At 41.4% G+C, this 15,775-nt stretch overlaps 1 protein-coding gene across 3 annotated transcripts in view; it reads right to left on the bottom strand.

The window, feature by feature from the left end:
• LOC134342587 (protein HIRA) overlaps positions 1 to 15,775 on the bottom strand; it is a 139,650-nt gene that overhangs the window by 58,079 nt on the left and 65,796 nt on the right. For all 3 annotated transcript variants that reach the window (XM_063040907.1, XM_063040905.1, XM_063040906.1), the window contains 4 exons: positions 14,404 to 14,517; positions 13,260 to 13,330; positions 5,677 to 5,782; positions 3,692 to 3,904 (listed from right to left, as the gene is read on the bottom strand). In XM_063040907.1, the coding sequence (XP_062896977.1) occupies positions 3,692 to 3,904; positions 5,677 to 5,782; positions 13,260 to 13,330; positions 14,404 to 14,517 (504 nt within the window). The remainder of the gene's footprint in view (positions 1 to 3,691; positions 3,905 to 5,676; positions 5,783 to 13,259; positions 13,331 to 14,403; positions 14,518 to 15,775) is intronic.

The raw sequence follows: 15,775 nt of genomic DNA, 5'->3' as shown, positions 1-15,775 counted from the left end.
AGGGCTCCGTGGACCCCAGGTTGATAACCCCTGCTCTAGAGTCACATTGGGGCTATAGACGCTTCCCCAAGAGATATTACCAAATGAGACGCATCGCTTTTAACCATTATTCCTCGTGTTCATAGTCCCTATTGTGAATAATTAAATAATAAATTCAATTTCAAAATTTCCCAGCTAACATTTCAGGAATCTGGACTTCAGTCCCTGGGCCTTAGATTATCAGATTGTATCTGAACCACATCATTGTTCCCTTATTACAAAAGCCACTGGTAATGATGTACAAAAGACTTGACCACAGTTTCCACAACAATCCCAGTGATTGCTGGAGTTCATAGATGGTGGCTTCCGGTTACCTTTTTCAGGAAGTGAGAAATAAACAAGCAAACTACTTGGAACTTAGCTCTGTTCCAACTTAGGTTGCAATTGAAATAATAAAACAATATTCATCAGCTACAGCCTTTTGCATTTTATTCAAAGTATCATGAACCAGAAGTGAAAAATCTAAAGTAACAACAGAAAATTATGGAAATATTCAGCAGGTCAGGGTATTTCCAGCATTTTCTGTCTTTGTTATGAAAAGTCTGAGAAAATTAAACTGGCCTTGGGTACAAAACAGGTGCAGTTTAAAATCAAACAACAAAGTTATTGTTTGAACAGCATCTTTACCTTGAGAAAGACTGGGTGCAGCTTGGTAATTTCATTTTAGGAGGGAATTAGTAACAGTTTATTTTAGGTTCGTAGAGTGGAAGGAACTACTATCAACTTGTTATTCAGTCAAGCATGAATTTTAAGACTTTGGAGAACTTGGTCCTTGGTGCTAGATCAATAGCAGCACAATTAAAAGACAAAAGCAAAAACTGAGAGATCAAACTTGGGCTGCTTAAATGCAGACCTCTCTATCTGGTGTAAATAATTTAAGTCAAGATTCAGAGCAGTTAAAGAAAAAAAAACAAGTACCTGCCACCAACTTTTTCTCCAGTTTGGTCTTTCAACATTATACTTGTCATTGATTGAGCAACTGCTCGTCTAGAACACTTGCTGCTCAAATGTCATGATGGCTGACTAAATCATTCTAAACCTGCTGCAACAAATTGGTTTGCATCCAAATTGTCAAAGTAATTATCGAAGTACGTACAGTACATGTCATTTATCTTAAGATTCATTTTCTAGCAGCATTTACAGGAAAAACTAAGAAATGTGATAGAATATATGGAAAAAACAAAGTCATAAACAAAGACTGACAAACAACCAACGTGCAAAAGCAGACAAATTGTGCAAATAAAATGAAATAATTAATACTAAGAACATGAGTAGCGGAGTCCTTAAAAGTGAGTCTGTAGGTTGTGGAATCAGTTCAAAGTTGTGTTGAGCAGTTATCCACACTAGTTCTGGAGCCTGGTGATTGTATTAACTGTTCCTGAGCCTGATGGTGTGGGACCTAAAGATCCTGTACCTCCAGCCTGATGGCAGTAGCGAGAAGAGAGCATGGCCTAAATGGTGGGGTCCTCGATAATGAACGGGGCTTTCTTGTGGCAGCACTTCTTGTAAATGTGTTCAGTGGTGGGGAGGGCAATGCCTGTGATGAACTGGGCTGTATCCACCTCGCTCTGTTGTTTAACAGTTCTTTCCTATTAAAACTATTATCTTTAGGATCTAGGTGTTACGAGCAAAGACAGTACTTATTGCCCATCTTTAAATGCCCTAGAACAAGGGTTCCCAAACCGGGGTCCATGGACGCTTTAGTTAATGGTAGGGATCCATGGTATAAAAAAAAAGTTGGGAGCTCCTGCGTTGGAGAGATTATCAATGAATTACCTTCTTGAACCCTGTGGTTAATCTGAAGTTAGCCCCATAGTGCAGATCTAAAATTTTGGGAAGTCAATTAGGATAAATCCAGTGAACAGTGGAGCATTGAGGAATGTTGATGAATAGAGAGAGCCAAAGATCCTAAAAGTGACAACACATGTGGATAGGTGGTGGAGGCTTGCCTTCATGGGGCAAAGAAAGTAAGAGCTGCAGTGTTATGCAGCTACTTCACAAAACACTGTTTAAGCTGAATTTGAAGTATATAAGATTATCAGAGGCATAAATAAGATAGTCAACTTTCTTTCCCCATAGTTGGGGAATCAAAAAATAATAGGACATAATCTTAAGATGAGAGGCAGGAAATTTAAAAGGGATCTTAGAAGCACGTTTTTGTTTCTTACATTGGAAACAGTTGAGCAAGTGGTAAAATCAGGTACAACTATTATGTTTAAGAGATATTTAGAAAGACACACTTAAATAGGCGCGGCATAAAGGAATACAGTTATAATGTGAGCAAATGGGATTAGTGTAGATGGGTAAAAAGGTCAGCATGGGCATGCTGGACCAAAGGAGGTACAGAAGCCTGAAGGCACACAGTCAACGATTCAGGAACAGCTTTTTCCCCTCAGCTCTGTATATATTTTTTCTTATTTGCACAGGTCGTCTTTTTTTGCACAAAGGTTGCCTGTCAGTCTTTCTATGTATTTCACAACAGAAACAGTACGTTGGATGTTTCTATTGGATCTTTCCTGACCTACAGTCCCAAAGTACTTCAGTCAATCAAAGATTTCTGAAGTATAATCATCACAACTAACATGTAGGAAGCATAGTAACTAACTCGCACTCCTTAAAAACCTACAAACAGAAATACAAGAGATAACCTGTTTCAGTAATATCAGTTTGGTATGAGTATTGGCCTGGACATATGGGAGGATGAAAGGACCAAAAATTCCTCCTCAGAGGAAAATATACCTGAATGAACATGTCATTTGGCCAAAAGCAATATGACTGAGATACAGTGCCAAGTACTGCAAAGAACAGGCTGCCTTCCTCTTAGATGCCATTTGAGCAGAGAGATATTGCAAGTTATATCAAATAGTACAAAACTTAATTGACATTACAAAATAATAATTACATTCCATCCACAATATTAATGAAAAGGTTTTTTAAAAATCACAGAGTAAATAGAGTTTGAATGTATGATTGAAACAGGGTATTAACAAGAAGTGCATGTTTGGAAGCTCCTCTCATTTAATTCAGGTCTAATTTTTCTAAAATGGTTCTAAATATTGCTCTAATATAAATTGAAATTCTAAATTAATTGAAGCCATATTAAAGTGCTATTTCAAATTTCTCACTTTTAGGTTGGTGTGTCAACTAATGTGGCCATTGAAAAGAGCGCAAAAGATTTTTGCTAAACCAAAATATAAAACCCTTTTTTAGCATAAAAATATTGCAGGTACTGAAAGAGCAGAAGTGAACACCAACTGTATTCACATGAAACATTTGAGTGTATTTCAGTGAATCACAAACAGCAATGAGTTATAAAGACACATCTGCTTCAGGCCCCATAACTGAGAGTCTCCCTGGGTACCAGCTGTAACCATCGCTGCAATATTCAAAAGCACATGAGATTCTGCAAGTGCTGGTAATCCAGAGTAACACACAAAATACTGAAGGGAACTCAGCAGAATAGGCAGCATCTATGAAGGGAATAAACAGTCGACATTTCAGGCTGAGACCATTCATCAAGACTGGTGGCCTGTTCTGCTGAGTTCCTCCAGCACTTTTTGCACTGCACTGCAATATTCAAACCCGTGACACAAAAGCATCGGCAAGATTAATTTAAATTTCAATTCTCAAGAGCTGGTTTCTCATCCATTACCTTTCGAATGTCCTCCAAGCTCTCTCCATTCAGCATATTCGGCAGTTTGGGAGCCATCAGCTCTCTGGAAGCCAGTGCATTCTTCTGTTCCTGTAACTGCTTCTGCTGTTCTTGGTACTTCAACATCTCGGGATTCTCGATGATAGTGGTGGACAGCTGCTGCTCCGTCGTAATGGCTAAGCTTTTGCCATAAGTCTTCTGGTGAATCATGTTCTGTAAGGCAGAGGAAAAATAATAAAATATTTGGGTCACCAAGCAGGTGAAGAGTTATAATATGCCTTAAAGGGAAATCTTTAATATTCTAATAACCAAATTTAATGCTGCTCCCATTGAGTTATGTTCTCTCGACAACATGAAGCAATCTTAAGTAGGCAAGTGCAACATCAGTGGGCACTGAATGATTTATGCTCTTTTATGGAAACTGTGATCTTAACTCAAAATAATGTTACAGCTTGCATTGAAATGGATGAAAAAAATGCATAACATGGGAATATTAAATTTTGCCCTCGTTAACTTTACTAGTGAAAAAAGTATTATAAACAAGAATGTGTATGAGGTTAACTTCAGTCGTCCAGCAGCATTGTTGAGCTCTCTCCCCCACCTCACCCCCACTAAGATTTCATAAGTAGGACAAAAATTTAACCCCAACCACATATTCCAGTAACATATATAAAAAGGATTTGGTGTTCCGTAGTTGTACAGTTTGGTATGGCCATTGCTTTGCTCAAGGCTACAAGAAATTGCAGAGAGTTGTGAATGCAGCCAAGTGCATCACAGAAACAGCCCTCCTCTCCATTGATTCTACCTACATTTTTCATTCCCATCAGGTAGAAGATACAAAAGCCTTAACTGGCATACTACCAAACTCAAGGACTGCTTCCACTCCACTTTTATAAGACTACTGAACAGACCTTTTGTACAATAAAATGGATTCTTGACCTACTCATCATGGCTTGCATCTTATTGTCTGCCTGCACTGCACGTTCTCTGGAATTGTAAGACTATATTCTGCATTCTATTATTGCTTTTACCTCAATGTACTGACGTAATAAAATGATTTGTGATGAACGGCATGCAAAACAAAAGTTTTTCACTATATCTCCTTACATGTGACAATAGTAAACCAATTATCCACACTGTTAACAAATCATCCAATGTAATTCACTCTACAGGTATAAATGACAAAATTTAAAAACCCAAATGTCCACATGAAATGACACCCAACATGCACATTACAAACTGCAGTATAAACAGTGTTGAGCCTAGTCTGAAGAAACAGCAGAAGTGTTGAGGGTCACAGAGGTAAGCAGCTTGAATGATCCATAATCTTAGCACAAGATGTGAGAGCTAGGCATCAGTGAATACTACACTATAAAACTCTACCTACATGAGGCCTGTGGCACAGTTTGACTGCATTTGTCGAAGCATTTAATTTGCTCCTTGCCTTAAACATGGTTGACTAAGACAGCATAGGAGATTAATTGCTTGCATGTAGCTTTGTAGAAAATGATGGTCTACAACTTGTCCAATAAGCCACTCCACATAAGGGCACCCAAAATATCTACTCCTGTCAAAACTTCAGTGATCCATCATAAAAGAACATCACTCATTAGGAAACAAGCACATTTGCAGAAATATTACATTTATTTTATTCTAAAAGCTTCTTTTCATGTTGTCACTCTAAGAGAAGGGATATAAGCTGTTGTTAATATTTTTTATCTTCCACCTTTTACTCTACTTTCAGGTTTGTCTTCCACCTTTTACTTTATGTTATCATTCACTTTCTTCTGTGATTGCTTCAAAACTCAAGAGAAACATTATTAGTTTCAGAAAGTTAGATCACTATTATTACATCTTTGCTTGAAGATTACTCTTTCTCTGTCGTAACATGACCACTTTACAAGCAATTTTGTCATTTGCATCCAATTGAGACTGCAAGCACACATTTGATGCTTCTGTACAGCTGGAGAACCAGCTTTTATTACCTTCTCCTCCTCAGTCAGTGGATCACCCAGTTCTTCCTGTGAGAAATCCAGAAATGCCACTGTTCCATCCATTGAGCACACCAGCAATCCCAAACCTGTTAAAGTCCTGGTGTAAAAAGACATATCTACATATTTAACACCTTCAAAGTCAACATTTTGCACTCAAATTACCAACTACCTGCCAACTTCCCCGATCAATGCAGAATATCTGAAAAGTAGACATTCTTCACTTTGGGTCATCTACAAACACAAGTAAAATTAATTCATGGATGTAAAAGGGATGTTCTTAACAATTTGTAATGAGTGCAAATATGATGTAAAAAGAAATTGAGATTGACATGAAAGCAGTGCCAGAAGAGCTGGAAAGCTGGAGGTAGCATTTCAATACAGGGAGTAAATGGATCATAAAAGGTAACAGTGAAGAAACAGAAAAGAAAGGTAGTCATACTTATCAGGAACTAGAATCTGAAATGTTAGAAATACAGTAGTTGGATAAGGAAGGACAAAAGAGCCTGTAGGAGCACTTTATTACTTTATTACAATCAATCATGAAATAACAGCCTTTAAAAAGGAAATGCAAACGTCCTGGGAGTTTCAATTTACATATAAACTGGATAAATTGATGTGGCAAAAATGAACAGTTCACAGAATTTATTTGAAACAGTTTCCTGGTACAATATACAATGGAATCAAATAGGAAACAAATTATTTTAATTTTTCCCTTAATGAGTTTAGTAATTAGTAATATCTATTAATTGGTAATAGTAAGAGACCCTTGAGGAAGAGGCAACCACAGTACGATTGCATGCAAGTTTAGCATACTTTCAGACATCTTGAAGCAAAATCATAATTCTAAATAAATCTAACCACACAAGTATAGGAACACACATCAAAGTTGCTGGTGAATGCAGCAGGCCAGGCAGCATTATTGCAGTGAAACAAATCTTTAAATGTGAACTGACTATCAAGCACCCAAATACACTAAAACCTACTTTAGTTACACAAGTTCTGTCACATACGGGGATTGCACCGCAGAGTAACAGTCATGTCTTTCTGGTTGAATAAAGTTCAAAGTAAATTTGTTATCAATATATACCATATACAACCTTAAGATTCATCTTTTTGCAGGCAGCCACAAAACCAACACAATAAAATCCATGATAAACCCCACACAACAAAGACCATCAAATACCCAATGTATGGAAAAAAATTGTGGAAACAATAAAAAGGTAAACAAATAATACACAGAACATGAACTGGAGTTCTCGAAAGCAATGGAGCCAGTTCAGCGCTAAGGCGAGTGCAGCCAGGCCAGGAACCCAATGGCTGCAGGCCAGAGCTGCAGAATCAGTTCAGTACTTTGGTAACCAAGACACGGAGTAGTGAACTGAACAGCAGTTCCTCCGCTGCCCTCAACCTTGATGCCTTGATCTTTTTAATCTGGTTCAGCACTTAAATCAGCTAAACATTGGTTTGTATTTCACTCTCAGGCCCTGGCCCCACCTCTTCAATGGGGCCCAAGTTTCAATCCAGTCTAAAGTCTGCTCCAGCAATGGCCGCAGCCGAACCTGCATTCTCAAGAGTCCAATTCGCCAAATCCTTCAGGATACCATTAAAAAAACCTGATTGTTCAGATTACTCAAAAGCACATCTCCCAAAGGAAAATTACAGACTGCGGACTGCTGTGATCGTAGTCCAGAAAAAAGTATATTTAGTAAAATAGTTAGTCGAATTGCTAGCTGCCTGCTAAACATTGCTGAATATCATCAGACCCATCTTAAACATGATAGAATCAAGGAACCTGGACGATAAGAAGGTGGCTGTGGTAGTGAAAGTGCTCACTAAGAATTCCAAGCGAAGGTACCACAGTAGCGTAGAGGCTTTACAGTCCCAGTGATCAGGGTTCAATTCTCGCTGTTGCCGGTAAGGAGTTTATATGTTCTCCCGTGGACGCATGGCTTTCCTCCAGGTACTCTGGTTTCCTCTCACATTCCAAAGACATATGGATTGGGGTTAGTAACTTGTGGACATGCTACCTTGTTGCCAGAAACATGATTACATTTGCGGGCTGCCCTAACACATCCTCGGACTATGTTGGTCATTGACTTTCTCGTCTTACTCCAGTATAATTTAAATATCGCATAAAAACATAAGCATGTAAGAAAATAGGAGCAGGAGTCCGCCACTCAGCCCCTCAACCCCTCCAAGTAATCAAGGCTGATCCGCCTCAGGCCAAATCTTTTCCATACCAATTCGCAATCTTTGAAAAAAAAATACTTCCTCTTTAAATACATCCAGCGGCTTTGACACTAAAACCCTCTGGGGTGGAAAATACCGGTGATTTAACACCATCTGGGAGAAAAATTGCTAAGTATCTAAGTTTTAAGTAACCACCCCCAAATCAATAAACACATCCTTTGAGAAAGGATCCAGTGCTTTCACAGCGTGTGTGACACACAAACTTTTCTCGGGCTTTCAGCTGGGTCCAGGTGTTGATCTTAACCAATGTTTCGATGACAAACTAGCTACAAGCTCCTCCTCGGTGGTGGGTTTCCTGGTTTTTCCATCTGCCTATCTTCCATATATTTCCACAGTTTCTGGAAGCATCACCAAGATCCTGAAGAAATACAAGATAAATATCATCCTCAAATCCCAGCTAACAGGGGTCAAAGGTGACCCAGGTCTCAGGGTAGTTGCCGTTCACAGGATTCCCCGTGCATGCGGAACAGCGCACAGCAACCAGACGAGGTACACAGTGTAATCCCGTGTCAAGGAGCATAGAAGGCTTATCTGTTTGGGTCACTCAGACAAACCGTGAGTAGCAGAACATGGCATGTGCAATGACCACAGGATTGACTTCGATGGTACAGGACCACTGTGCCACACCAACGGCTTTTGGGACTGCCTGGTGAAGGAAGCCATTTAAATAAGATGAGAGAATAAGAATTTCAACAAAGATGAAGGTCTCGCTCTAAGTAAGAACTAGAATACAATTTTAAACAAGGTGGGACAGCAGAAACCTGTTTGGTTGAGATGTAACCAGTCAGAAAGGATGGACGACAGGAGCTGAGCATATATACCAGTGGTCCCCAACCACCGGGCCGCAGACCAGTACTGGGCCGCAAAGCATGTGCTGCTAGGCCGCGAGGAAACGATATGATTTGGCGATATGAAACGATATGAGTCAGCTGCACCTTTCCTCATTCCGTGTCACGCACTGTTGAACTTGAAATAACCTACCAAATCATACCAAATAACACATAAAACCTAAAATAACACTAACATATAGCAAAAGCAGGAATGATATGATAAATACACAGCCTATATAAAGTAGAAATAATGTATGTACAGTGTAGTTTTGCTTAACAGAATCGGGAAGAATAAGCCAAAACCAATCTGTAGAAAAAAAATCGGCGCATATACGCATGCGCACGTCACACATGCGCACACAGGTGCCTGTGCAAGTCTTCATGGCCATGGTAGTCTTTCTCGGGGTAAACACAAGTGTCCCATATTTGACTGTTACTTTTGTCCCTTATTTGGGAGTTGGAAAGTTGGCAACCCTACTTGAGCACCCCCCCCCAAACTGGGTCGGCCGGTCCGCAAGAATATTGTCAATATTAAACCGGTCCGCGGTGCAAAAATGGTTGGAGACCCCTGATATATACCACCGGACTTGACATGCCTAGGCTTCGTCCTTGATGAAGATGGCGGAGTTAGCCATCGAAACGTTAGTTAAAATCAACACCTGGACCTGACTGGAAGCCAAAAAGAGTTTATGCAACAGATCCCCTCATTTGAGCTTCTTCCTTTAGTGGGAACACCACAACATCTACCCAATTCATGCCTCCTTTGGATATTATATATTTCATTCCTCCAGACTGCGAAAAATACAGATCTAACTTGTTTTTCTGCTCAAGACAACAAAACTTTCATTCCCAGGAAAATGCTGAGTGAGTTTCTTTTGGACTGTTTCCAATTTCTCAAGTAAGGGGATCAGAACTGCACAGCACTGCAGGTGTTAGCCTCACCAACACACTCTACAGTTGTGGCCATACTACTGTACCTCTAAACTCCAACCCTCTTGCAATAAATGATAATATGCCATCTGCCTTCTTAGCCCCATCGCATTGGACTCCTGAGTCTGTATGGCCCATGACTGATCAAAATGGAGGAGCTATTGAGAACCTCGAGGTGTTGCATCGCATCGGGAGCACACAGCGGCCCTACATACAGTAAACTGTGAAAGGAGTAAACAATGTCAAATTACATCCTCCTGCCTATCTGTACTTACCATACTGACATCAGCCACCTCAGAATCCACAAAACCAGGGCATGATCCAGAAGGATTACAGAAGCAAAGCAGCAGCAGTAGAAGATTTCATCAAGCAATTAACTTGTTTACCTCACCCTCTCATCAGACACTTTTCCTTAGTCATTTTCCTCCTTACCAGCTAAGGAACACCAGCAGTACCTGAGGCACATGATATGGTTCCTGCCACAAGTATAATTATAAGGATGTGAAAAGGAAATCTGATAAAATTGCATCCCACATGAGATAGGTTCCAAATATTCCCGATGTATCTTTAAAATCAGATTAGCTTTATTTGTCACATGTACTGCTGAGCATTTTAGAAAGGTACACCTTACAGCCATACTATGCTGACAGTGGGCAGAGTGAATATCTAGGTTAACACACACAAAATGATGGAGGAACTCAGCAGGCCAGGTAGCATCTATGGAAAGGAATAAACTGTCAACGTTTCAGACTAAGACCCTTCTCAAGACCAGAAAGGAAGGGGGAAGAATCCAGCATAAGATAGTGGGGGGAGAGGAAGGAATACAAGCTGGAAGGTGATAGATGAAGCCAGGTGAGTGGGGGAGGGGGATGAAGTAAGAAGTTGGGAAGCGATAGGAGGAACAGGTGAAGAGGTGAACAAGAACGAAAGTGATAGGAGGAGAGTGGACAGTGGAAGAAAGGGAAGGTTGGGGGGGGGGCACCAGAGAGAGATGTAGGCAGGTGACAAGAGAAGAGGTAAGAGGGGAACCAGAGTGGGAATGGGAAGGGGGAGGGGGGAAATTACCGTAAGTTAGAGAAATCGATGCTCATGTCATCAATAAGCAACATTGCTTTAAGATGATTTTTAAGATCTATTGATCCTCAAAACTGGCGGACCCCGGACGCAAGTGCAGTTCCTTTTTAAGAAAAAGGAAGTGGGGAAGGCGCGCTGGGCTGCAGTACGAATGAAACACAGAGGCCTTAGAACTCCCCCCCACCCCACCAACCAACCATGGGCACCTGAATGTGCCCCAACTATGCCAGCTTTTCCTTTGGCTAATGCAACAGTCCATGTTTCAAGTCTTCACTGGTAATGCTCTCCAACTCTTCCTGCGCTACTTAGATGACTGCATTGGTGCTGCTTCAAGCTCCCATGCTGAGCTCGTCAATTTCATCAACTTTGCCTCCAATGTCCACCGCCCTTAACTTCTCTAACTTCCGTTAATGACCCACCTCCCCTTTGTACCCCGTCCGCTATTTATTTATTATTATTAATTTTTTTCTCTCTCTCTCTCCTTTTTCTCCCTCTGTCCCTCTCACTATACTCCTTGCCCATCCTCTGGGCTTCCCCCCTCCCCATTATGTCCCATTATCCTCTCATATCCCTTTTGCCAATCACCTGTCCAGCTCTTGGCTCCATCCTTCCCCCTCCTGTCTTCTCCTATCATTTCGGATCTCCCCCTCCCCCTCCCACTTTCAAACCTCTTACTAGCTCTTCTTTCAGTTAGTCCTGACGAAGGGTCTTGGCACGAAACGTCAACTGTACCTCTTCCTATAGATGCTGCCTAGCCTGCTGCGTTCACCAGCAATTTTTGTGTGTGTTGCTTGAAATTCCAGCATCTGCAGATTTCCTCATGTTTCCACTGCCCTTAAATTTACTTTGTCGATTTCGAACACCTCGCTCCCCTTTCTCGATCTCTCTGTCTCTACTGTAGATACAAGCATCCACTGATATCTTCCGTAAATCTACTTACTCTCACAGCTATCTTGACAATACTTCTTTCCACACTGTCAGCTGTAAAAATGCCATTTTCTTTTCTCAGTTCCTTCATCTCCGCTGCACATGTTCCCAGAGTGACTTTTCTTTCCTGAACATCAGAGATGCCCTCCTCTTCCTCCACTACTGATGCTGTCCTCACCTGCATCTCCTCCACTTGCCAGACATCCGCCCTCACCCCATCTTACCACTGCCATAATAGGCATCGAGTTCCTCTTCTCCTTACCCAACACTCATGAGCCTATGCATCCAGCACCTCATGCTCCACAACTTCCACCACCTTCAACAGGATTCTACCCACCAAACACATTTTTATCTCCCCCCTCCGCTTTCCATAGGGATCACTCCCTCCGTGATACCCAAGTCCAAACTCTCTCCTGGCACTTATCCCTGCAAGCAATAGAAAGGCTTCATCTCCTCCCTCACTTCCATCCACGGCCCCAAACAGTCCTTCCAGGTGAGGCAACACTTAATCTGCAATCTGTTGGGGTCATCTACTGTATCCGGTGCTCCAAAGTTGCCTCCTTTGCAACGCTGGGAACTGATGTACATTGGGGAAACACTTCATTGAGCAACTTCGCTCCATCCACAACAAGCAAGACTTCCCAATGGTCAACCATTTTAATTCCAATCTCCACTCCCATTCTGACATGTCGGTTCACAACCTCCTCTACTGCAACAATGAGATCACTCTCAGGTTGGAGGAACAACCCCTCATACTCCGTCTGGGTAGCCTGCAACCTGATGGCATGAACATTGATTTCTCAAACTTCCGGTAATGCACCCCCCCACCTTTCCCTATTTCATTCCCCATTCTGGCTCCCCTATTCTCCGCTACTCACTTATCACCTCCCCCTGGTGCCCATCCTCCTTCCCTTTTTCCCATGGTCCACTCTCCTCTCCTAGCAGATTGCTTTTTCTCCAGCCCTTTACCTGTTCCATCTATCACCTCCCAGCTTCTCAACATTCCCTCTCCCCCACCCACCTGGCCTCAACTATCAGCTTGTACTTCTTCCCCTCCTTCCACCTTCTTATTCTGGCTCCTTTCCTCTTCCTTTCCAGTCCTGATGACGAGTCTCAGTCTGAAACATCAACTGTTTATTCCTTTCCACTGATGCTCCGTGGCCTGCCGAGTTACTCCAGCGTTTCATGTGTGTCACTCCAGATTCCGAGCAGCGCAGAGTCTCGTGTTTTAAATATGTAGCTTGGTAGATTAGGCACGAGCCAAGTGCGATACTTTCAAAATCAAATGGCTTGCAAAAGTACAAAATGACCAGTTTCTAAATTATGTCATACTGATTGAAGAACAGATCAGCTGACATTTTATTCTTATTCAGAAGCAATTAAACATGCAAAAATGGAACACATGATTGATTCTAAAATTAAAATCTTACAAAATGATTTTTCCTCTAATTATTGAATTAATTCAGTGAATTTTCTATTGCAATACTATTATGAATTTCACTCTCATATAATTAAGTACATATGAAATGGAGCACTATTTGAGCAATCCAATGTGACCCTTACCAGGAGATATCCATAATTGATTTGTCAAATAATTCATGAATCACCACCAGGGGGCGTTTCAGGCACGTAAGCTGCAGAAACAAAGCAACAAATTAACACACAAGCTGCAACCCGGTGTTTCTTTCCGTTACCTAATCCAGTTAAGACTGGCAAAAGCAAATCACAACCAAATGCCCAAGCACAAAGGAAACCAATTCCAATTGAAAGCAAAAAGCTTAATCAAAGGGATCGGTTATAAGGAGTGCCTTAAAGGGAAGAGATAATAAGCCGGGAAACAATGAGAGAATTTCAGGATTTATTGCCTGGACTGCGGCAGACCATTTGTAGAATGAAGGAAGTCAGCTCCCCAGTATTGGAGAAATGCAGTTCCTGGACTGCTGTCAAACATGAATATCAAAGGTCTGAAGAAATTCAAACAGAAAGACATTAGGGATCTGGGAATCAATACAACTTAGCAAGTGTGGGGGAGACTCAGCGAGCTGGATTTTGTGCTGGTTAGGAACTGAGCAGTAACATTTGAATGAGCTGCAGCTTACAGAGGATTGTGAAGAAAGCAGAATCTGGAGGTGACAACAATATTGATGAAAATCTTCAGCAGTACATGGGTAGAGCAGGGAGATGTTACAGGGAAAGAAACACACACTATGACTGGGGTGGAAAGCACAGTGTCAACTAAAGAGTCAACAGTCTGATTCAGTATGTGGGGCAGGTGGGGAGGATATGGGGTTGGAATCAATGGCCAAAGAACAGTGTTTACGGCAGAGGCTCACACTAAGCACAACTGAAAGTAAGTTTATGTAATCCGGGGGATCCAATGTACTGGATTACACAAATCACTACAAGAGCTCTAAATCTGAAGTTAAAACAAAAGATGGAAATTGTAGGCAGGTGATGCAACAGCTGTAGTAAAAGAAATTGAGAAAATATTTCAGTTCAAATATTCCTTCGTAAAATTGCAAAATGTTAGTGACTATGACTATGACTATAAATCATGCTCATGAAGCAGAAAAGCTATTATGCATGTAAGGGGGAGAAAGTGAAAGAAAGGAAGACAGAAGAAAAGCACGTCTGCAAGGCTGTGAAGGTCAGGGCACTTTCTAGGTACGTCAACCCAAGACCAAGATCTCTAGGTCTCAGAACTTACCCAAACTGAGAGGGACCGGTCTTTACTCCCCACCGCACAACAACAGTAAGGACAGCTGGGTTTATTAGAGCTTCCATTCCGCGGCTTCTTCTTGAAGATCTTAGGGTTAAATTTCTAAAGATGGGAAAAGAAGAAAGCTATCAACATCAAGAACAGCTTTACATCCAATGTACAACGAAGCTACTGATTCACTCTGTCCACTGATCAGCACATGCAGACACGTAGCAGGTTTGAGTACGTGTCATCAGTAGATTTCAAAGCTAGTGGCATTCAAAATTTTCAAGACTAAAGAATTCACTCACTCCTCTCACATGGTGTGAGCAGAATTATCAGCAGCTTAATATGAAAAAGACTAAGGAGCTGGTGGTAGACCTGAGGAGGGCTAAGGCACCGGTGACCCCTGTTTCCATCCAAGGGGTCAGGGTGGACATGGTGGAGGATTACAAATACCTGGGGATATGAATTGACAATAAACTGGACTGGTCAAAGAACACTGAGGCTGTCTACAAGAAGGGTCAGAGCCGTCTCTATTTCCTGAGGAGACTGAGGTCCTTTAACATCTGCCGGACGATGCTGAGGATGTTCTACGAGTCTGTGGTGGCCAGTGCTATTATATTTGCTGTTGTGTGCTGGGGCAGCAGGCTGAGGGTGACAGACACCAACAGGATCAACAAACTCATTTGTAAGGCCAGTGATGTTGTGGGGATGGAACTGGACTCTCTCATGGTGGTGTCTGAAAAGAGGATGCTGTCTAAGTTGCATACCATCTTGGTCAATGGCTCCCATCCACTACATAATGTATTGGGTGGGCACAGGAGTACATTCAGCCAGAGACTCATTCCACCGAGATGCAGCACTGAGCGTCATAGGAAGTCATTCCTGCCTGTGGCCATCAAACTTTACAACTCCTCCCTTGGAGAGTCAGACATCCTGAGCCAATAGGCTGGTCCTGGACTTATTTCATAATTTACTGACATAATTTACATAATTACTAACTAACTATTTATAGTTCTATTACTATTTATTATTTATGGAGCAACTGTAACGAAAACCAATTTCCCCTGGGATTAATAAAGTATGACTATGACTATAAGACAACTATAGTTGGGTCATGTTCTAACCTACTCCAATAGATCAGAAGCACATAGCACAGAACAAGGCATTCATCACAATTTGTCTGCATCAGTCAAAACAAACTAATTATGCTAATCCCAAATCCCGACTCTCAGGCCATAGCATTGAAAGTTCTAACTCTTCAAGTGCTCATTTGTGATGAGAGTTTCTCCCTGTATCACATAAGACTGACAGTCACCAGTTTGGGAAGAAAATCTTGACTTCACTAATTACCTTGAACCCATTGTTTAAAGTTCTT

Source organism: Mobula hypostoma, chromosome 2 (genome assembly GCF_963921235.1).
Source record: "Mobula hypostoma chromosome 2, sMobHyp1.1, whole genome shotgun sequence".
Lineage (NCBI taxonomy): Eukaryota > Metazoa > Chordata > Chondrichthyes > Myliobatiformes > Myliobatidae > Mobula > Mobula hypostoma.
This window is presented reverse-complemented; position numbering and strand designations above follow the sequence as displayed.